Source organism: Acomys minous (assembly GCF_964271855.1).
Source record: "Acomys minous genome assembly, chromosome: 5".
Taxonomy (NCBI): Eukaryota; Metazoa; Chordata; class Mammalia; order Rodentia; family Muridae; genus Acomys; species Acomys minous.
The window spans coordinates 16,716,684-16,738,803 of record NC_140494.1 but is presented as its reverse complement, the minus strand read 5'-3'; the positions used below and the strand labels follow the sequence as shown (position 1 = coordinate 16,738,803).

Here is a 22,120-nt window from a genome sequence, read left to right as displayed (position 1 = left end):
TCTACTCACATTCCTCAAGGCTGAGCAGTTCCTGTGGTGAAGCTCACAGTCAGTGGCAAGAGTGAGTGTTAGTGCTCCAGCGGGAGACATGGCATGTCTCATGGCAGAGAATAGATATTCAATCCTTTCTCAGAAAGGAAGCCAGTAATTATGAAATATGAAATAGTTTATCCTAGTTTCCAAGCACAAAGGAAAGAGAGTTTTTGTTTGTTTGTTTGGTTGGTTTTTGGATGAGAGTACAAACTTACAAGTGTCAGGTTATTAAGTACAAATGAATTTGGGGTCAGTTAGAGCATTTGATAAACTTTATTCCAGTATCTCTCCTTAGTATGCAATGGTTAAAGTATTGCTATGCCTGGGGTCCAGAGAGAGCTCAGGCTTTCAGAATTAATAAGGTTTCCTTTCACAAAGAGAAACGCAGCCAAAATCAATTGTACTCTCCAGGTTTGGGCCCTTGAGGCCTGTAAGTTCCTCTTATAACGTCTGGAAGGCAGCTTCATTCTCCTTGCTAACGTCCTTGAGTTTCATTAATCAGGACCCTGGGGACTGGCCTACTTCGGCTTGCTCTGGCTGATTCTTCCTTCTTTTCATCTTCTAATGGACTAATAGAAAAGAGAGACAATGATCACAGAAGAGGCAAATAGGACCCAGGGGATTAGAGAGGAGGGCGCCAGCTTTCTCGTGTTTCCTGTGTTCTAGTCTTCAAGAACAGTAGCATGTATGCTGCACTAATTAATCAACAAGAATTTGTCAGATACTATAAATACATATTTCCAGAGGTTTTGTTTGTTGGTTGGTTTGCCTTGGCTTGCTTAGCCACTGAAGGGATACTTTCTCATATCTCTGAGACTTGCTATTTGTTCAAGTAGCATAACTTGACTTAAGTATAAAAAAGCCTGTGTTGCAGATGTCAAGAACTTACAGTAAGGGGCTGGTATGAGCCTGACTCAGCCGGGCAGCATGTTCTTACCTCACAAGGCTGAGCTTTTACAATAGTTTCAGTTCTTATCTTCAGAGAATATCCTTGGACACGGGTCCGCATGCAAATCTGTCTGCATCTCAGATTTTCTTATAGTACAGTTAGAGGAGTATTCCTGTGATGTACATTGACAAGTAAGCTTCTAGAACTTTGTACTTCTACCAGTTTTGGATGAGAGGAACAATGTGGCGATAGCCTACCAGTCTTTCCTTTACTACCCACTGCCTTTCACTTAAGTACTTCTTACCGAGCTCGGCTTAAAAGACTCGCCTCCTGAGTACCCTGCAGCTCCCTGCAGCACTCAGAGGGGTTTCGTACTTTAATATCTTTGTATGTCCTCATTCAACTGTTCCAAAATGAAACTCATCTCTCTAGAGTGCTACACATTGTATTAAAAACATTAAGTTATGGGTAAAATTAAGGCAACAACAACAAAAACTCATGTCTTCCCATATGTGAGAAGCCTGGGCAAGCTTAAGCTGGAGCTAAAACACTGTCAGCCATTTGTCTCCTAAACTGCCAGGAATTCCTGAAGATAAACTCGGACCAATATGGCTATGTGGACTGGTGACTGATTTTTCTGAAAAGTAAGATAACCTTGGCAGTTTTCAAGAAGGAAGCTTTTTCACTTGTGTTCCACTGATCGTCCTGGAATTTGCAAATATTTAAAATTTCCAAAAGTATTTTATGCTTAATATGTAAAAAATGGACTAGATTTTGTGCTTCATGGCAAAACTTTCACCTAAGTGAAAACCACTCAGGGTGTCAGGGAATCCTTGTGTGTGACCATCACAGTTCAAACTCTCCAGCCATGTGATTCTTAACGACCCTGTACTGGTCGTGCCCTACCACCATCGGGGTAGTATATAAAAACAGAAAAAAAAATCCTCACAATTTCCCAAATGCCTAATGATGGTACCCACTGAGCAGCTTGCTTAAGCGACAGTGCTGAAGCCTGCTGCTGCATGGACATCACATATCACACTTGCTGTGCCCCCAGAAAGTGTCTGTGTCTCTGCCTCAAGTTCCTGTGAGCACTGACTGTCCCAGGGCGCTCCTGCCAGCATGATGCTAGCTGACAGTAGATTAACGCGGGGACTACTGCATCTCTATTCTAATTGCATAGAACTAGAGTCTCGAGTATATTCTTTGTATAATTCTCAGCTGTGGAAAGAATTTCCAGTGTTTCACCTTTAGAAATGTCTAAACTAACAAGAGCTCTTCTTTAGTCAACATTTTATTGCCAGAAATCTTGGGAAATCTCACTGTTATCTCATATAGTCCTTTCTATCTATTAGCAAGGCTTGAATGTAGTAACTTGCTAAGATTATTAAGGCAGGAGGCTGGGGACAGATTGGGACATAAACTGGGCCCATTGACACAGTTCATCGCCACTGCACTGAAAGATGTAGAGTGATGATATTATAGAATAGTTTATTTCTCTTCCAACTTCATTAGTTTTGCTTTAATTTTTATTCATGTATTTAGTGTGTGTGTGTGTGTGTGTGTGTGTGTGTGTGTGTGTGTGTGTGTGTTGAGGGATAGGGCTTGAGAACAACTTACTGGAATTAGTTCTCTCCTCCCATCATGTCAGTCCTGGGGATCAAACTCAGGTTGCCCCCCTTAGCATCAAGTACCCTAACCCACTGAGCCACCACACCAGTCTACTGTGTTTCAATAAACCAGAAATGCCAGCAGACATTTTAGCACTTCTAGAGCTATCATGGTGTTTAGTGTACAAGGCTAGCAATTGTCTGTAAATTTATTTTTCCAGAACATTGTTTAAGATTCTGAGTCTATATTAATAAGTGAAGTTGACCCACAGTTTTCTGTTTTATTTGATAATAAAACAGTAACTCTGTAACTCTCGATTTGATAACAGAGTTGTACCATGCCTCGGGCTCTGAAAAGTTATATGTGGAATTACCTGTTCCTTATGTGTAAAAGGACTCAGCAAGTACACAGTATCTTCTCACGCTGCCTCCCTCTCAGGGGGCGAGGTGGGGACCGTGCAGTGATGCTCCACTTATCCATGGAGCAGCTGTTCCTATTTCCCCCTTCTTTGGATCCTTTTAGTAATCTGTATAATCTTATGAAAATAATCTGTCTTGGACATTCATATACACAGGCAAAGACCTGCTTACACAATTGCATTTAATTCATTGCATGCTTCTTAGAATCTGTTTGTAATATGTTTATAATGTTTTATCTTGTAATCTTAGACATAATTTTTATTTTCTTATTCCCAACCCTCCTTTAAAAATCTGTTCTTTGGCATATCTATAATTCTGCTTTCTTTTGTATTTTAATTATTAGGTTTAACTCTTAGCTTTTACTTTTTTGAATGTTTTCTTCTAAGTTTTTATTATTGATTTTCTAGGTACTCTCTCTCTCCTTCCCTCCCCCCCTTTCTCCCTCTCTCTTCTCCCTTCCTCTCCTGCCTGCCTATCCTTTTTATGTTTTGGTAATGAACACAGTTTATTCTTTGAATTGCAGATTTAGTTGAGCTTTCCTCTTTTGATGTGCTATATTCTTGGGGTTTGTTGTTTGGGGAAACTGTCTGCAATTAGAGATTTATTTCTTCTTTGATATCACGGGAATTGGGACATTTTAAGAATTACATAGTCATGCCCTGTGTTGGCTTAAGACTGCATCAATATTCGGAACCAATTGCTTGTGCTGCAGTTGCCCTACTGACCATTTGTTAATGTATTAGAGATACTACCTAAAATAAACCTGGCTAGTCCTCACATACTCCCAACAACTACTGAAGTTGCCTCCTGATGAGCATTATAAATCCATCTTTACTTTTCTGCTTAGGTTGGAGACCATAACAGCTTACTTCGAAAGATCTGTGCCAACGGAACCCAGTTTCCCATTACATCAACTTCTAATAATATCTGGATCAGATTGAGAATAGACCCTTCAGTCCAGAAAGCTAGTTTCAGGGCTCACTATCAAGTTGGTAAGGAAACTTCTGCTGACTTGTGTGCATGTGTATGCATGTGTGTGCATGCGCCTGTACACAGTGTGTGTGTGTGTGTATGTGGTGTGTGTGTATTTGTGTGTGGTGTGTGTGTGTGTGTGTGTGTGTGTGTGTGTGTGTGTGTGTTGTGCAGGCTAGGGTATAGATGCTGAATCTCTTCCTCAATTCCTTTCCCCCTGCCCCCAGCGCTGGGATTACAGAAACACACTGCTGTACCCAGCTTTGTGGGTGCTAGGGAACAGAACTCATACATATGCAACAAACACTTTATTGACTGAACCATGTTATCAATCCTATTTATTTTTACATTTATTTGATTATTTTATGTGTATGGGCTTTTTGCCTATATAAATGTCTAGACATAGCATGTGTGCCTTATGCTCTCAGAGGCCAGGAGAGGTGTCAGGTCTCTAGGGACTGGAGTTACAACTGGTTGTGAGTTGACTTATGGGTGCTGGGAATCAAACCCAGATCATCTCTCTAGCCCCTAACTGTCCTTCACTACCTGTTTTTAAAATGCCAAATTTGCACATTATTCTAACATTTTAATTTTAATTTCTTTTAGTTATTATATGTTCTTGCATGGCAGGAAAAATATTCCCATAGAAGTGTCATATTCTGCTGTGTCTTTAGCCAGAGTTATATTTGTAATGAAATTGAGGTAAAAATTATTTCTGAGCAAATATGGTTATCATTTTTTTTATTTACAGCTTGTGGGGGTGAATTAAGAGGAGAGGGAGTTATTCGCTCACCTTTTTATCCTAATGCATATCCTGGACAAAGAACCTGTAGGTGGACCATCTCCCAATCCCAAAGACAAGTTGTCCTTCTCAACTTCACTGACTTTCAGATTGGAAGTTCTGCTTCCTGCGATACAGATTACATTGAGGTAAGAGTGAAATACCATTGAATTATTACTAAAGGCACTATATGCACTTATGTAAAAAGGACCATTGTTTGTACAAACCAATATCTCATAAACATAGATATGAAATTTTGTAGCAGAATGCTACTTGATATAATCCAGTATATATAATCAAGGAATAGATGATTATATACCATGATGAAGCAGTATTTATACTAGTATATGTAGATTGTTATTATGTCCTAAAAATCAGTGAAAATTATATTATAAAATAGAATAGTATCAATAAATTAAAGGACAAAATATTTACTCAATAGAATGAACAAAAATCACTAGATAGAATCTATGTGCTTCTTATAATAAAAATAGTCCAAAAAAGGCACTGTGGAAAGAAGAACTTTCTTAATTTTCTGTAAGGCACGAAAAACTGCATAGATGCTGTGTTATAACAGTGATGCGGGGACGAATCACTGTGCCTCAGTGACTGGTTGAAAAACAGGCTCAGCGTTATGCTGGAAACTCTCACTAGAGCAAGGAAAAAAAAAAAAGAAAAAGAAAAAGAAAAAGAAAAAGAATAAAAATTCACCCTGAGTGGAAAGCAGGAAATACAGCTGCTTCTTCTCACAGCCTCGAGGAGATGACTCTGCACGCCTGCCATACTTACTGATTGCCAATGGCTTCATCACCAGGGGCAGCAACTTTTTTCAAAAATAGATATTTAACAAAAATTAACTTGCACATATCCATTTTTTCCTTAGATTGGTGCCAGTTCTGTCTTGGGATCTCCTGGAAATGAGAAGTTCTGTGGCACAAACATCCCATCATTTATAACATCTGTGTATAATGTTCTCTATGTCACATTTGTGAAAAGTTTTTCTGTGGAAAATCGTGGCTTCACAGCTAAATTCAGTGCTGAGAATTTAGGTAGGAGCATGTCCTTCCCCAACCCCCTTTTATGCTGCTATCAGAATAAATGGACAATTAAACTAGGGATGTTTGTCTATGTAAGGCTCTGGGTTCAATTCCTACCTCTGAAAATACAAGTTCTTTACAACAAATGAATTATAAAAAAATATCATTAATCTGTGAAAAATTATAAAGTACACTTAAAAACAAAGACTATACTTTCAACAAATAGTAATAATTATCATATAACTAGTAATATAATATAAGAAGCAGCTGTTTCTCTTTTTGTACTTTTAATAGATTATGGTAAGCACAAAATATTTTGTGACCCATGCAGCTTATTCATTAACTGTTGTGGTGGTGATGGCGATGATGATATTACGATTTATCATTTAACAGTATGTGGGGAAGTTCTCACAGCACCAACAGGAAGCATTGAGAGTCCTGGCTATCCAAATATCTACCCAAGTGGTGTAAATTGTACTTGGCATGTAGTAGTCCAGCGGGGCCAACTGATACGTTTGGAGTTCGATTCATTTTATCTGGAGTTTCATTACAACTGCACAAATGACTACCTGGAAATTTATGACACTGTTGCTCAGATATCTCTTGGGAGGTGAGGATGTTTTGTGTTTTTTTATGCTGAACTTTGAAACATGGCATATAGATGTTTGTACACAGCACAGATGAACAAAGCCAATAATGCACTTACATCATTTTATATTAATTTTTCTTGTTTATTTTTATAAATTGGCAATATATTTTGACCATACATACTCTTATATTTTGAAGTAAAGTGCATGGAATCGTAAGATTTACCTTGCCGATGAATCCATGATTTAGCATAGTCACAATTTCACTGGAAATAACACAAAATAGCTACTTTGTGTGTATTTTTTTTAACAACATGTCATCAACTATAGTCACCCTGCTATGTAATAGCTATCTGAGTACTTCTTCTCCTTTCTAATTTGAATTACATTACCCATCTTTTACCAGCATCTTGATTTCTTTACTCCTGCTCTACTTACCCCTAGGCTCTAGTAAGCATCATTACATTCTTTACTTTTTTAGAATTCATTTTTCAGTGAGATCATGTGCTACTTCTGTTTCTATGCCTGCCGTATTTAACTTAATATAACATCCTCCAAGTTTACCTATTTTGTTCTGAATGGCAAGATTTCAGTCCTTATGAAATGGCGTTCTATGGCATGCATATATATACCAATACCACATTTTCTTTATTCATTCATCTGTTGATGAGCACAGGGTATTTCTATATCTTTGCTACTGTGCATGATGCAGTGATGTGCATGGGAGTGCAGTTCCCTGTTTAGCATAACATTTAATTCCCTTCAGATATAATCTCAGTAGTAAGACTAAACCTCTGAAGTTATGAGCAACCCCCCACTTAATTGCCTTCTTTTAAGATTTGCATTGGTCATGATGTCTCTTCACAGCAGTAGAACTAAAACACTGATAGCCTATCATTATGCTCTTGATCCTGTATTTCCTTGTTAATGAGTAAGCAACACCCCATTTTCATAGATCCATAACTCATTTCTGTGCCTTGTTTGGGTTAATGCCTATTCAATGTTTTTTCCCATTGTTTTCATCAGAGTATTTTGTTCCTGTTGTTATTACTAAGTGATTTATAGTCTTCATGTATCTTGGGTATTAAATGCTTCTACAGTGTGTTCCCATTCGGTGGGCGGAGTCTCCATTCTGCTGGGTTGTTAGCTGTATAGAGCATCTGTAGACGCTAGAATCCAGCCTGTATGTCTAGGCTTACCTGTGCTTTTCAGGTCGTAGCTACAGACATCCTTGTGCAGACCAATATCATGAAGTGTTTGCCCTGTGTTCCTCTAGTCTAGTTGCTTCATTCTCACATTTAACTCTACAATTCACTTTGAATTGATTTTTTAATCTCATTTTTCTGCATATGCATATTTGGGGTTTGCAGCACTTATTACCACATGACTGTGTATAGTTTGTACATTGATTTTTCCACACCTTCTAGATCTCTGTGATACAGTTGTAATTATTTTAATGTCTTTCTGCATTCAGTGGTTGTGTAATTACTTGCTGTTTTAGTTGACTTTTCTCTCTCATCGTGAGTTACACTTTCCTGTTTCTTTTTGTACTTGATAATGTTTGATAGGCTATTCAGAATTTTTAATTTTATATTTTGGGTACAAGCCATTATACATTCTTGTAAAAATATTTTGAACTTTGTCCTGGAATGTTGTTAGGCTACTTGAACCTGTTGGTCCTTTGCATTATCCATTTTAATTCATATATTTCCTGTTCTTGAGGGGTTTCCTCCATCATTTGATATTTAGTGTCTTGAGAGCCTCTTACGTGTTTTTCCTTGGGTTTCAGACTCTTGAGTGCAAAGTTAAGTCCAGCTTCTATTTTTATATTTATGTTCAAAGCAGGGTTCTTCTGATTACTTTATAAATACTTCTGTTTATCTGTTTATTCATTGTGTACAAATTTATTGCCTATATGTATGTCTCTGTATCACATTCATGGTGCCCACAGAGGCCAGAATCTGATACACTGGAACCAGAGTTACGGACCGTTAGTAACCTACCTCCATGTAGGTGCTGGAAGTTGAACACACATCCTCTAGAAGAGCAGCTAGTGACATAAGCCCTGAGCCATCTCTCTAGCTTCTTCTGATTGGTTCTTTTTAAAATTCTTCTTATATCTTTTTCTTTTTATCCATTAACTTTGTCAGCACCATTCTTTTTTAAATTACTCTCTAAATTTCCTTCTGTTTTTACTGATACTCACCCCTCTTTTGCTTCTTGGTCTTATTAAAATTTTCATCTTCTTTTTTTTAGTAATATCTCCATATTTTTAACCATGACAAAAATATAATCTTGCTGAGCAGTATAAGATTTAATAATCATGTCCCAACTTAGGATCCATGGCCACATGTGCACATGTACTTATTTAATTTATCTGCCTCCAGTCTTACTAAAATTGTAAATCTCTGTTAACACCAAAGTCCTATTCTCTACGAACTTCTTTAATTTTCCTATTTCTCATATTCATTGAGCTTATTTTTGGTCCCATGCTATTTTTTTCTGTTTTGTCCCAAGCATAAATTGGCTTGAGATTTCTATTTTCTGGGCTATAAGATGAAAATCTTACAGGTGTCTCTCAAGATAAAATGCCATGGCATACAGTGATTTATTGTACTTGTGTTTGGGGTATTGCTAGAATAGATTTTCTGAGTAGAACTTTCTTGGTAATGAAGGAACAATGACATGGTTTACTAATCATGCTTTTAACTTTCTAGAAGTGAACTGTTTACAGACAGTAGACAGCTTACACAGAGGTTAGTGTCCAGGCGCTGTTCCCAATACCTATACACAGTGCACTACCTGACCCGATGTTAAGAACTGTATGAGCTAGACAGAGAAAATGATGGAGAGCATTTGAGCCATGTGCCCAGAGTCATGATGCACCCGAGTGACAGGGCTGTCCAGGGCTTGTGCTGGATGAGTTTCCAGTACATTGATTTCTTTTATTATAGTTCTACGAACAAGTTCCTCAGTGTGCTAACAGCAGGTTAGTGCAGCTTCCACTTTCTAGTTGCATAAACATTTTATACATGTCAAGGCACTCAGCTGGACACACACATCTTTCAGTTACGGAATCATAAGCAATTGTGTTTATGTTGTTACTAAAATATATTTGGTTTCCATGTTGATGGGAAACAGATAACAAACCATTGTCATCTTCACATGTCCTATTTTTTGGAATATTAGTTCAAATCTACTAAACATTTAAAAATCTGTATATCCCTTCTTTCTTCCTTTGGAACAGATATTGTGGAAAGTCCATCCCGCCTTCTCTTACCAGCAGTTCCCACTCAATAAAGCTGGTGTTTGTGTCGGACTCTGCTCTTGCCCACGAAGGCTTTTCTATCAAGTACGGAGCAATCGATGCATCAGCAGGTAACATTCCTCTATCATGGAAGAGGTCTGACCTCTAAACACACAGAGACTTACTTGGAATAAAGTTAGGAGACACTGTCCACCTTACTAAAGATAGGGTCATTCTTCTACCTGAGCTGTGTGCCTGTTCAGGGACGCTGGGCCTTCATTTTTATATCACAGTAGAAAGCTATTTGATGGAGAAGAGTAGCATCCAGTGCATATCTGCAGGGCACACGGAACTTCTATTTAACAAGCACCCGCAGCTGGGGGGACTTTTCTGGGCCTGGATATACTCTTTCCCATAGCCTTGTGTCCAGCTGTCTTGGAGGTGTTTATCTTCTAAAGCCTTTGGTCCCATAATAAATGAAGGAAAAGAAAAAAAAAATTCCCACTCAGAATCCCTAGCCAGGTTGTCATTTATTTTTCCTCTAGGGAGTTTGGTCACTGTACTTTGATCCAGGCAAAAGTAGTTCAACTGTGTGTTCTGGAAGCATGGCTGTAGAAATCCAGAGTGCAGGACAGCGGTGTATACTTATCACTGGTGGAACTCACTCCGGCAGATGGCTCATTATCTAGCCCAAGCACATGGGCAGCTAAAGCCCAAGGATTTAAAGTATAGTGTGTTACGTTGTGTAATTGACGTTTTCACTGAGCCTTATTCAAGTGGTTAACAGCCAACGACCGAAGTGGATTGCTCCGGGAAATTACAGGGTGTGCACAATTTTCCATCCTTCTCTAGTTTCATCTCTCTCATATGTTTGGCCCCAAACCACACCAAATATTAGATTTGGAGTAAGTCAGTTGAACTCTGTGGGGTACAATTTTCTCATCTGTGTAATTAAAAGATTAGATTTGATGATCTTTGAAATGTTTTCTGGTTTTAATCTTATATGAACATAATTTTAATTTGCTGCATGAATAAACTAGTTGTTTCTTAAATAACATGTAATTCAGGCAATGCCTCCTGAAAATATCCTGGAGATCTTTGTAATAGTATACAAAATGAAACGTAGTTCTGTAATGACTGAAGTGATTGTATTAACACTACACTAGCTCGGGAGGGGGGGCGGGGGGGGGAAGAGACAGTGACGAGCAGTGAAGAGCCTTTAGCATAACCTAGAGAGGAAGATGATTAAAACTAAAATTGAGTGGAATTATTCAGAAGGATAAGATTCAGGTGAAATTCAACAAAGCAATAGGTCCACTAGATGGGGGTGGGGTGAGGGAGACTGATAAACAGATCAGGGTTTGAAGCATGTTCAACCACAGCATATGTCCAGCATGCACGATGGGTTTCAACTCCTCCCAAGCCCTTCTAACACAGAAGGACAAAGGAAAGGGAAGAAATGTGGGGGAGGGGGAGCAGGAGGGGGAGGGGAGAAGCCAAGAACTAAGAAAGAAGACATTGAAGGAGCAATTGCAAAGACTCCATCCTGCTTCCCTGTGTGTTAGTCATTACTTCAACTCCTGCATGGTCCAGACAGAGCTGAAGTCACAGACGAGGGAGCACATCCTTTCTGCCACTTGACTGGTCATTGTGTGTCTGTCTTTTGCTGGATGAACTCATAGGACTGGTTAGCACAGTCACATCATTTGAAATAGCGATCAGATGATGGGACCCAGAAAGCATTGTGGGCATCTGGACTGCATCAGTTGCTGAGGCTGACCCTGGGCTATGCCTCAGGGCACAGCTGTCTCTGGAGGCTGGAATGGAGGTTAAGTAGGTGGTGGTCAGGCAGTTGGCTAATGCTCCCAGGAGCCTGGGGGAAATGAGCTGTTGACTGGAAGGACAGAAGTGATGATTCTCTTTCCAGCCAGCTTATCTTCTGGCTATTTTCTGTAGATTGAAGTCATGCCAGATAAGAACACCAGAGCACAGTCACTCATGGCCTGTAAGCTATTTTATTGCCCCAACAGAAGTTACTTTTATAGTGATGGTTTGTACTGCTGATGTGTAGTTTCTAGCACAGCCCATGGACATTTCCCCCTGGATCTGTCTTGCCTTCACTCAGTAGAGCCAAAATTTCCTGATTTGAATCCAGTTGCACTTCCATCTGTAGTTCCTGCCGTGAGGCTATGATGTCAGTCCTTAAATACGTGTTTGGGAGGAAAGATACTGACTTCTCGTTCATGCTCTGAGCCCTCCTAAGCGTTCTGCTGCGGCTCTTACCCAAATGTGCCTGAGAATATAAAAACCAAAAGGCACAGCAAAGTAATGATACTGGGTAAAAGCCCACAAGAACTCCTTTACACCGATTATAACTTTCAATATTTCCTAGCATGAAGTAGAATATATTTGTATATTGAGATACTATGATTGGTACTTTATCATTTAAGTTATAATCTTGTACCCTATTAACATGTATTACTTATCCATAGATTTAATATAAAACTAGTAAGAGGGGACTTTGAAGTGTAAACAAGAACAGAAATGTACTTAACACTTTATGCTTGAATGATACCTATATAACAACTGCTCCATGATTTATCAAACTAATTCCTGATCCATTCATGACTATATTCATTAAAAATATGGAGGTGAAAAAAAACAGAGTGGAAAGTATACGAGTAATTTTGCAATGTAAAGTTAGGCATCTTTTCATGAAATCTGTCTTTAAAAATCTCTGTAGGCATGATTCAATTTTACTTTTATGATGCATCAAGAAAGTACAAAGTACAGGCCACCTAGTTAGTCTTTGAAAGAGGGAGATGTCAGTCAAGAATGTCGACTCTGTCTTCCCAAGAAGAAACAGCTGGCTAGTTTAAGGGCCAATCTAAACAACCAGGTTCACTATGTCTCTTGTCAGTCAGTACAGGGCTACAGTAAGACTGTGGTGAGTGCTTCTTACTTTTTGAAAAGATAATATCTTCACAGTTATCCAAAGAAGTGGCTAAGCATGACCCAAAGCACAATAATATGAAAAAATATAACTATAAGAAGGTGAATCCACTGGACTTTCCCACCATTTTTATTCCCTCTTATACCTCCATGGTAGTTTTCATCAGTCTCCTTGGAACAAGCCCAGAAAGGGAATGCATGAAGCTAAGAAGTGACAACTAAGAGGACCCACAGGGGATTTATTTCAATGAAATGGGCAGAGAACAGTCTGTTTCTATTTTTAAGTTTCAATGTGGTACGAACAACATTCACACACTCTAATGGTCATTTTAAAAAATCTTCAGAGAGAAGAGATTGTCTTGATATAAACTCAGGCTCAATTAGAAATTCTGATTAAGGCCTATGATAAACTTTTACTAAGCAATTCAAGTGGATCTAATTGAATTTTGTCTTTATAGTTCATTTTTAAAAAACATTATAAAACATAATGATGAGCTGTTGCACTCATGATTGGAGGTCCTATTTACTGTAGATTGAAAATAAGGCCAGAGAGAGGCAGTCTGCTCTTCATGGCAGCTTTATACTAGCTTGGAACACCTTGGGCAGGTTTCAGGCCTCTCTCATTTGTATACCTCAATTTGAAATTTCTAACATTAAATGCTCAGAGAAGATTTTTTTTTATAGCAAATCTATTCATCTCTAATAGATCCCAGAGTTTTCTGGACAGCCACCCTAGCAGAATTGGTGGACTTTGGGCTCAGTGACAGATCTCATTTCAAATATTAAAGCGGAGAAGTGATCTTTGGCCTTCACATGCACACACATACATGCACATGAGTGTATGTACAGAGACACAGAATGTATATTTTATATGTAAAGGACCATGGCTTTGCCAGGTTGGTCCACACAGGTCTGTAATGGCTGGTCTGCTTGTGTTCATCACTATCTCATAGGTCATCTGTGAGGTCAAAGAAAAAGTCGGTGGTTATGACCACTGGCATCAAACTGGAGCAAAATGTTAGATTTCTCTTTTATGAGCAAGGAAATGTGTAATTATACCTTCCCTCATATATTTGCCTTTAAAATGTTATCTCTAATATACTACAAAGGCCTCTGGTTTTTTTTTTTTTTGTCAGTTTATCTTGTCTCTGGAGCAGTGGTTCTCAACCTCTGGATCATGACCTCTTTGGGGTACAATTACCCTTTCACAAGAGTCACCTAATATCATTGGAAAACATATATTTACATTACAATTCATAACAGTAGTAAAATTACAGTTATAAAGTAGCAATGGAAATAATTTTATGGTTGAGAGTCACCACAACACAAAGAACTGTTTTAAAGGGTCACAGCCTCAGGAAGGTTGAAAACCATTGATCTGGAGACTCTGAGTCTTATGTAGTCATCCAGAAACCAAGTCTCCTACTTGACTTCAGAAACCATATGTCTTGATTGACGCTTAATGTGACTGACTATAACGTGTTATCATATCACACACAAGACAGGAAGTGATACAGCACAAATCCACACCTTCCTATAGAATCAGTTCCTCTGTACACGGCTCCTAGCTGTGTTCTTGTACTTTAATCTCAGGGAACTGATAGTGCCATTGCTTTGTGTGAGGACCCTTAGTGCATGGTGTAAATGTTTTTATGAAAATGCTTAGTCAGGAAAACATGCATATTTTTTGATGTAGTTTCTGAATTGGTCTACAGAATTCATTTGTATATTTCTGACAGTTTATACTTTACCTTTTGTTAGCTATCTATTAATGGAAGACCCTTCGTGAGTGTGTGTGTGTGTATGTGTGTGTGTGTGTGTATGTGTGTGTGTGTGTGTTATTTACTGAATCATTCAGGATGCAAGCACGTGTGTATCCTGGATCAGATGGTGTACTGAAACTGTCATCTCATAGGGTGTGTGCATAATCTGTTCTTTTGACTGCAAAGGTTTTCCCCCCCTTTTTCTTTTTCATTTCATTTAGTGGGCAGGCATCTGTGACCTATCTAAGAAATGTTTGCTTGTCAAAGTGTGAGACCTTCTCTTCTGTGTATCTTCTAGAAGTTTTATAACTTGAGCTTTTAGGTCTGCAGTTCACCTGAATTTCCCAGTATTGTCTAAATTAAGTTTTCAAGTCCGTTCCTTTAGGAAAGTGATATTTAGCTGTGCAGGGATGTGTCTTGAATTCATGTCCTCCAGCTCTACAGACTCACCCACACTGAATTCCCTTTAAGCCACTGCTGACATCACTTGTCCATGTGTATCATGTGGCTGCTTCTGGGACCCTATTCTACCCTATTCTACCCATTTTTTTGCTTCATAGTAAAAGGACAGTCTGTTCCATAGTAATATAGATTTCTGCTCTATGAACACATGGAGTGGGTAGTTTCCACAATGACATTTCATTTCTAAAACTTTTCTTTTGGTCATCTTATATCCTATACATTGCCCTGCACATTTTAGAAACAGCATTTTGGTTTATATTGCTTTATTTTTAATTGACTAATATTGAATCCATAGATCAATTGTGAGACATCTCAAACTGAGGTGAACATATTTTAACTTGCTGGGTTTTTTGGTTTTTTTTTGTAGTTTCTCTATTCACTGCCTATTTAAGCGCTGTCTTAAGGCTCCTAGTGTTGACTTTTCCATTTCCACCAAGATCATTGTGTGCTTTATGCTGTTGTATGTTGTTTTGTGCATTATATTCCAGTTTTTCACAATATATGCCTTCTAAACTGATTTTCCACATATTTATCTTATGTAAACATAAAACTCAGTTCCTGGTGCCAACACAATTTTATTGGATTCGTGCTGTACATAGGTCATCACAACTTGAATGATTGCTTTACAGTGTCCTTCCTTCTCCCTTCACTCTTACCGTAGTGAGTAAGACTGCACAGTGTTTAGCAGAAAGGGTGAGGCTGGCCATAGTCTCAGTTTTTAATTTTGGCCAGAAAGTATTTATTTCATCTTCTACACCTTAAGAACATTGATGTCTTTGGGCTTTTCATAGATCACCTTTTTATTTCTGTTTGTTGAGAGCCTTCACCCAGGATGGGTGTTGATTTTTCAAAATGATTTAATCAGAAGATTTTTTAAAGGTTTTTTGAGACAAGGTTTCTCTGTGTAACCATCTGGCTGTCCTGGACTCACTTTTGTAGACCATGGTGGCCTTGAACTCATAGTGATTGATCTGCCTGCCTCTGCCTCCCAAGTGCTGGGATTAAAGGCATGCACCGCCACCATCCGGCACTAATCAGAAGATTTTAAAAATCTGGACATGGTGGTGCACACCTTTAATCCCAGCACTTAGGAGGCAGAGGCAGGCAGATCAATGTGAGTTTGAGGCCAGCCTGGTCTACAAAGTGACTCTAGGACAGTCAAGGGTACACAGAGAAAACCGATTTAGAAGAAAAAAGAACAAAAGCAAAAACAAAAAACAGAAACAACAACAACAACGACAAAACCCAAAACAAACCAAAACCAAAAAAAAAAAAAAAATCCAAATATTATGGTGGATTATGTTGATTGATCTTTTCCCGACATCAAACGGTCTGATAGCCCCAGTGTGAGAATCCTTGCTATAATATAATCTTCACAGTCTCTGGAACTGTTGTGCTTAAGTTTCATGACAGGCATTTTATCTGTATTTATGAGACATGTTTATCTGTAGTGTTTTTGCTGCAAGCTTTTCTTGTTGGAGCATAGCAATAATAGTTGGTCTTATACAACTAGCTAGAGATAATCATCTCTTCTTATTTCCTAAATATGGATAGTGTAAATATTTCCTTAATTTGCTTATCATCAGGGGTTATTTGAATACATTCTTTTAATGACAGATTGGATTTCTTGGATTGATTGAGGCCATAGAAGCTTTTATTTATTTTCCTTTGTGTTGGCTGTAGCAGTTTGTGGCTGTGTGAAAATCTGTCAAATTTATTTGCACCGTTGTTTTATAGTGATTGTTCCTCTTTCACTCTTAAAACAATAATCCATATTCTTTCTTTTTTGCTTGATCACTTGTGCTAAAATCTATCAATTTTAATTTTTAAAGAATGAGTTTGATAGCATTCTTCTCCATTTCTGTTCTGTTTTACTTGATTTCAGTTTTCATCTGTGTTATTCTTGTATTGTTTTAGTTCTTTAATTTATTTCTCTTGAGAGCTACGTTCTGGCAGGAGGGGCACACAGCTAGTCTTACCTTTGACTGCACGGTGGTGGTCTCTGTCTTCTATTGTGCAAGGATATCTTCGGATCCAGAGTGCAAGTGCAGCTGAGGGAAGGACACACATGCAGCTGAGGGTGACGGGATGCCTCCCTAGCCAGATTCACTGCAGCGGGCTCACAGCAGATGGCTCTTAAGTCCTGTTTACTTTTCTTTTCTTTCTTTAGTTTATTTGGTGAATATTTAGTTTATTTGGGTGAATATTTCTGATGAATTGTATCTAGTAAGGTTAATAGCTGGGTATGAAGCATTTAGGATAAGCCTCTTCCCATTCCTTTATTGTTATCTCTCATCCTCACTATCTTTTTTCCGTCTCTTTTCCCTTCATTCACTGCCTCCTTTCTTGCTTCCCTTTTTGAGTGAACTAGCACTGTGAACTTTCTCAACAAAGTAAAGCCTTGGTTTCTAGAGTAAGCTGAAATATTTGATGAATATTTGTTACTCCTTGGGACACACATAGATAGTGGATCCTATTACATTTTGTATGTGTCTTTGGGTTTCCAATACCAATGGTGACCCCCCCCATCCTGGATGAATATGTGGCAACAAATGGGGGAACAATAATTATACATTCTCAGCATTTATTTCAGTTGTAATAAAGTATATACAATAGTTCGTTCTCTCCTACAGCCTTCAGCCAGGGCTCCTGTCTTCTCCAAGGCCCTAGGCTTAGGTCACTACTGAATGGACTTTGAAGTTGGATGAACAGTACAGTTAAGCTAGACTTTCTCTGTCAGATGTCTCAGATTGTAAGGGCATCAGGGAGCGATGGACTGGTTATTGAACAGAGCCTGAAGAGATTGAACAGGCAAAGTTTAAACAAGCCGGAACCGTTGGTGTTTAATTAGGATGCAGCATTCCAGGTGGGGAATAGTTAAGCTTACTCCTCATAATCACGCGTTTCTTCAGCCTATTCTGTTTTGAAATACAGCGCAGAGATTGTCACAGTGATTGATCTGCCTTAAAACAATACGCAAAGTCAGGAACCATCTCAGTCATAGACCTGAGGGAACTGGCATCAGGAGATGGAGTGGCTGGCGCATGTTCGCGTAGTGGGTTTGTGCTTGAGACAGGCTTTGATGGGAGGTCCCTTCAACTGTACGTGTGAGTCACCGCACCTAGATCTGGCCTCCCACTCTCCCTCGGGGCTGAGAGTCCTACCTGCTAACTCTTCATGAATGCGTACGTTTGTAAAGGGAAGGTATAAAGAGAAGTGCAGAACTGAATTATCTCTAAGTCCTCTGGTGTCTGTGGGCTTTGACCTAATTTTGGTGTCTCCAGTAATTCATATGAATTAGAAAGATTGTAACACTTCTAGGACCCAAACTCTTATTCCATCAAAATATATGTGACTATGTCTGCCACATTAAGAGTTAGTATTTGGTTGCATCTAAAATTTTGCAAATATTGTTTCAAGATAATATCAGTCATTTAACCTTAAAAATACTATGGAAATTCAAGTACAGGGGCAAAAATGAACACATCACATAGTATTGGACACATGCAAATGTATAATGCCTGCCATTTTTTTCTCTTCTTCTTTTCACAGTGTGCTTAGAAGATTATACAGATAATTTTGGGAGGCTCACGTCCCCTAACTTTCCCAATAATTACCCCCATAACTTGGACTGCATCTACAGGATCACGGTGGGGCTCAACCAGCAGATTGCTTTGCATTTCACAGACTTCACCTTAGAGGACTACTTTGGGCCAAAGTGTGTAGATTTTGTGGAAATCAGGTGTGTGCTTTTACTTCATTATAAAATTTATTTTCATTAATAATCTTCTCAGAAAAGATTAAAGGAAACATGGAAAGCTTTGTAAAATTACCTTATTATGTTCTTTTGTCATTTTAAACATGACGTAGAAGAAAAAGAGAAATTGCATAAGATTTGCTGGTTCTTTAAGACTTTGCTTTCTTGGTTTAAATTACGTTTGTACGCATGTATGGCTGTGTGAATGAGTGCTCAGTGCCTGTGGAGGCCAAAAGAGACTGCGGGGCCCTCTGGGGCTACAGGCGGTTGTCCTGTGGTGAATTCTGGGAACTGAACCCTGGTCCTTTTTAAGAGCAGTAAGTAACCTTAACTGCTGAACCATCTTTCCAGCCTCTGGTAATTATTTCACCGCACCGGCTGAAAGGGTGTCTTTAAAGCAGTGTCCAGAAGATAGTGGTTGAGGCAATCAGCTGCTCGTCTGTGTCCTAACGCTTTAACCATGTTGTGTGTTTACTAAGTGTGTAGTCAAAGTGTAACCTAGTCTATTTCCACGTCTGTACCCGTCACAGAGATGGAGGCTACGAAACTTCACCACTCGTCGGACAATACTGTGGCTCAGTTTTACCTCCCATAATCATCTCTCACAGCAACAAGCTATGGCTAAGGTTTAAGAGTGACACCGCAATCACAGCGAAGGGTTTCTCGGTTTACTGGGATGGATCAGCAACAGGTAGATAGCAAAGGCCCGGCTTTCTACTGGAAAAGCCAAGCTTATTGGCTTCTTCCTTGGTCACACTGTGCCACCACTTCCTAGTTGTTCTCGCTATCTTCCTCATTCTTTATAGTAAGCCCCAGCACCAGGGATATCCTTGCTATCTTTAGACTAATAGAGGCATACATTTTGAAGGAAGAGGAAAGTTCGAGCTCCCCAGGAAATGCCATCAAGTCATTCATCTTGATTAGAAAAAGGAAAGCACATCAATATGAAGCGGAACTTCAGATGATTTCCTGCTTTATAGCGCTTTAAGGCTATAAACAGTGGGGATGGGGGTTCGAAACCTTATAATCCCAGCCCCAGGAGATAGAGGCAAGCCTAGGCTGCATAGTGACTTTCTCTACCCGAGAGCCAAAGGCTTTAGGTGTGCAGCTAGCTGAGAGGTAGAGCTCTTGCTGGTGAGGCCCCGGGCTCCACTCTCCTCCTCACCCCACCTCCCACCTCCCATCCCCTCACCCCCCCCACTCCCCCCTCCACCCCACCCCCGTGTCCTGGGGAAGTGGCATCCAATGAAGAGCAGAGCAGCAGCAGGCTGACTTAGCCAAGGTTTATCTTGCAGAAAGAGGAGGCCATGCTCACGCTTTATGCATTGTTTCTCCCCTCTAGGCTGTGGAGGCAACCTCACCACCCCCTCAGGAGTGTTCACATCCCCCAACTACCCGATGCCCTACTACCATAGCTCTGAATGTTACTGGCGACTGCAAGCCAGCCAAGGCAGCCCGTTCCAGCTGGAATTCCAAGACTTCCACCTGGAGCACCACCCCAGCTGTGCTCTCGATTACTTGGCCGTATGTACAATGAGTCTCTATGGTGTCTGTTGCTCCTCTCTTATTCAGTATAAAAAATACACTTACTTTTCTTAAGATTCAAAGATCAGCAATATGTAAGAGGAGCACTCACATAAAAGATTTAAGCAAAGTAAAATATTAAGGAAATATGGTGAAAATGACAATCTTCTAAGTATACTATGTGCTGAATGGCTGGATACATGAAATACCTAAGGTACTTACTATAAGCTATAAAAATAGTTAAACTATCCTGACTAGTTATGGACTTTATCCTAACCATAACCTATATGATTTTAGATATGTCTTGAAAACTCACAATTCACTAAACTATTGAGGTGAATTAGCGGAGATCTTGCACTCACCTAGCTATGGTTGTTTATCATCCTGCAACTCACCGTGCTCCTCTAGAACCCTATCAACACAATGGGCTGAGGTTTCACAAATTACATACACGTTGGGGTAAAAAAGCAACACCTATCAGTTATGCTCTCAAATTTTGTATCAAACTTTTATTTTTCATATTCAGACTTCAATTACATCATTACCGTCATACACTTCCATTTATACCCCAAGTTTAGAGACACCTTGATATGATTTAGGACTAGTCATTTTTAAAGTATATGTGTAGTTTGTCCTCATTTCTTTACTGAAGAGTCCTTTATGTTCCTAGTCTTGACTGTCTGATATGCAAAATGTCTTATTAAAGGTGTATGATGGCCCAAGTACCAGCTCCCATCTGGTAAATAAACTCTGTGGGGATACCGTACCAGCTCCCATTCGCTCCAGTGCAGACAGCATGTTGTTGAAACTGAGGACAGATGAAGGCCAGCAAGGACGTGGCTTTGAGATCACATACAGGCAGAGTAAGTACAAATTCCAGCAGCAGAGAGCCCCAGCACACTCCGTGAAACAACCCCGCTTACATTAGCCAGTGGCCCGAGCCATTGAGATTAGTCCTGGATTCTTATGTGAAAACACCGAAGTCACCGAAAGGAAAGGTGCTTCCACATTGACAGGCAACATTGCATTACCGAAGCATCTGGTAAGCCCTGAAACTCAGTGAAAGTTTTACTATGCTTTACAGTTATAGTTCATCTCGGGATCACGTAGCACTCTGGTGACACGTAGTTTTCAGTCGTGCCACACGCTGCAAGCCTTTGATGAGGCGGTGGTCCAGTGGACAAAGTTACCTCTCAGCCTAGGTTCTGTCCTCGGCCTTAGCTTACTAACTAGAGAGGCATGCATGGAGAAGAGATGTTCTTTTACTGTGGTACTTATCTTCCTGTTCTCTTTCTTGTCCACCTCCTTCTCCTGGCATATGGATTTCTTCAGAAATTCATCATCATTGTGTATTCAAACAGCTTCATAAGTCTCCATGAGGAGTATGTGTGTTTGAGTGTGAGGTCATTCCTTTAATTCTGTTATTATTTTGCCTGCCCTTCTCTTGTCAGTGTCAGGCTACTAAAGCCACTCTTCTTTAATTTTTTTACCCCTCTAATAGTTTTCATATGCAGGAAATCAGTCCTTACAGCGAGAACCAGAGGCGGGGTGTGTGGACCCCTTGGCAGAGTGTGTGCCTAGCATAAAGTTCTAAGTTACACCGTTGGTATTTCACACTGTGCTACAGGAGTTCCCCCACCCAAAAACCAAACTAAACCAAACCAAAATCAAAACCAGCAAAACCAACCAACCAACCAACACAACCCAGAACCTTGCCATTTTAAATTGGAAACATTTTTAATTTATTTATTTATTTATTCTTTTTATACCCCAATAGTAGCCCCTTCCCCCCGCTCCTCCCTGGCCTCCCCATTCCCCTGTTCCTCAGAGGACAGCCCCCCCACCCCTCCCCACAACTTACCCCAGCTCGTTAAGTAAAATCCTCTTTCCCTGTACAAGCCCACTAGGGGGAAGAGATCAAAAAGCAGGCAACAGAGTCCATGTCAAAGACAGCCCCTGTTCCCCTTAATAGTTGGCCCACCCACATGAAGCCTGAGCTTCCCATTGGCTACATCTGTGTAGGGGACCTAGGTCGGTCTATGCATGTTCCTTGATTGGTGCTTCAGTCTCAGCAAGCCTCTCTGGG

At 39.7% G+C, this 22,120-nt stretch overlaps 1 protein-coding gene across 1 annotated transcript in view; it reads left to right on the top strand.

The window, feature by feature from the left end:
- The window catches only part of CUBN (cubilin), a 211,352-nt gene that overhangs the window by 39,248 nt on the left and 149,984 nt on the right, over positions 1–22,120 (top strand). The window contains exons 18-26 of the mRNA XM_084783727.1: positions 3,800–3,944; positions 4,676–4,854; positions 5,589–5,754; positions 6,136–6,352; positions 9,577–9,707; positions 18,306–18,495; positions 19,041–19,201; positions 19,853–20,034; positions 20,741–20,897. Coding sequence (XP_084639853.1) covers positions 3,800–3,944; positions 4,676–4,854; positions 5,589–5,754; positions 6,136–6,352; positions 9,577–9,707; positions 18,306–18,495; positions 19,041–19,201; positions 19,853–20,034; positions 20,741–20,897 — 1,528 coding nt within the window. The remainder of the gene's footprint in view (positions 1–3,799; positions 3,945–4,675; positions 4,855–5,588; positions 5,755–6,135; positions 6,353–9,576; positions 9,708–18,305; positions 18,496–19,040; positions 19,202–19,852; positions 20,035–20,740; positions 20,898–22,120) is intronic.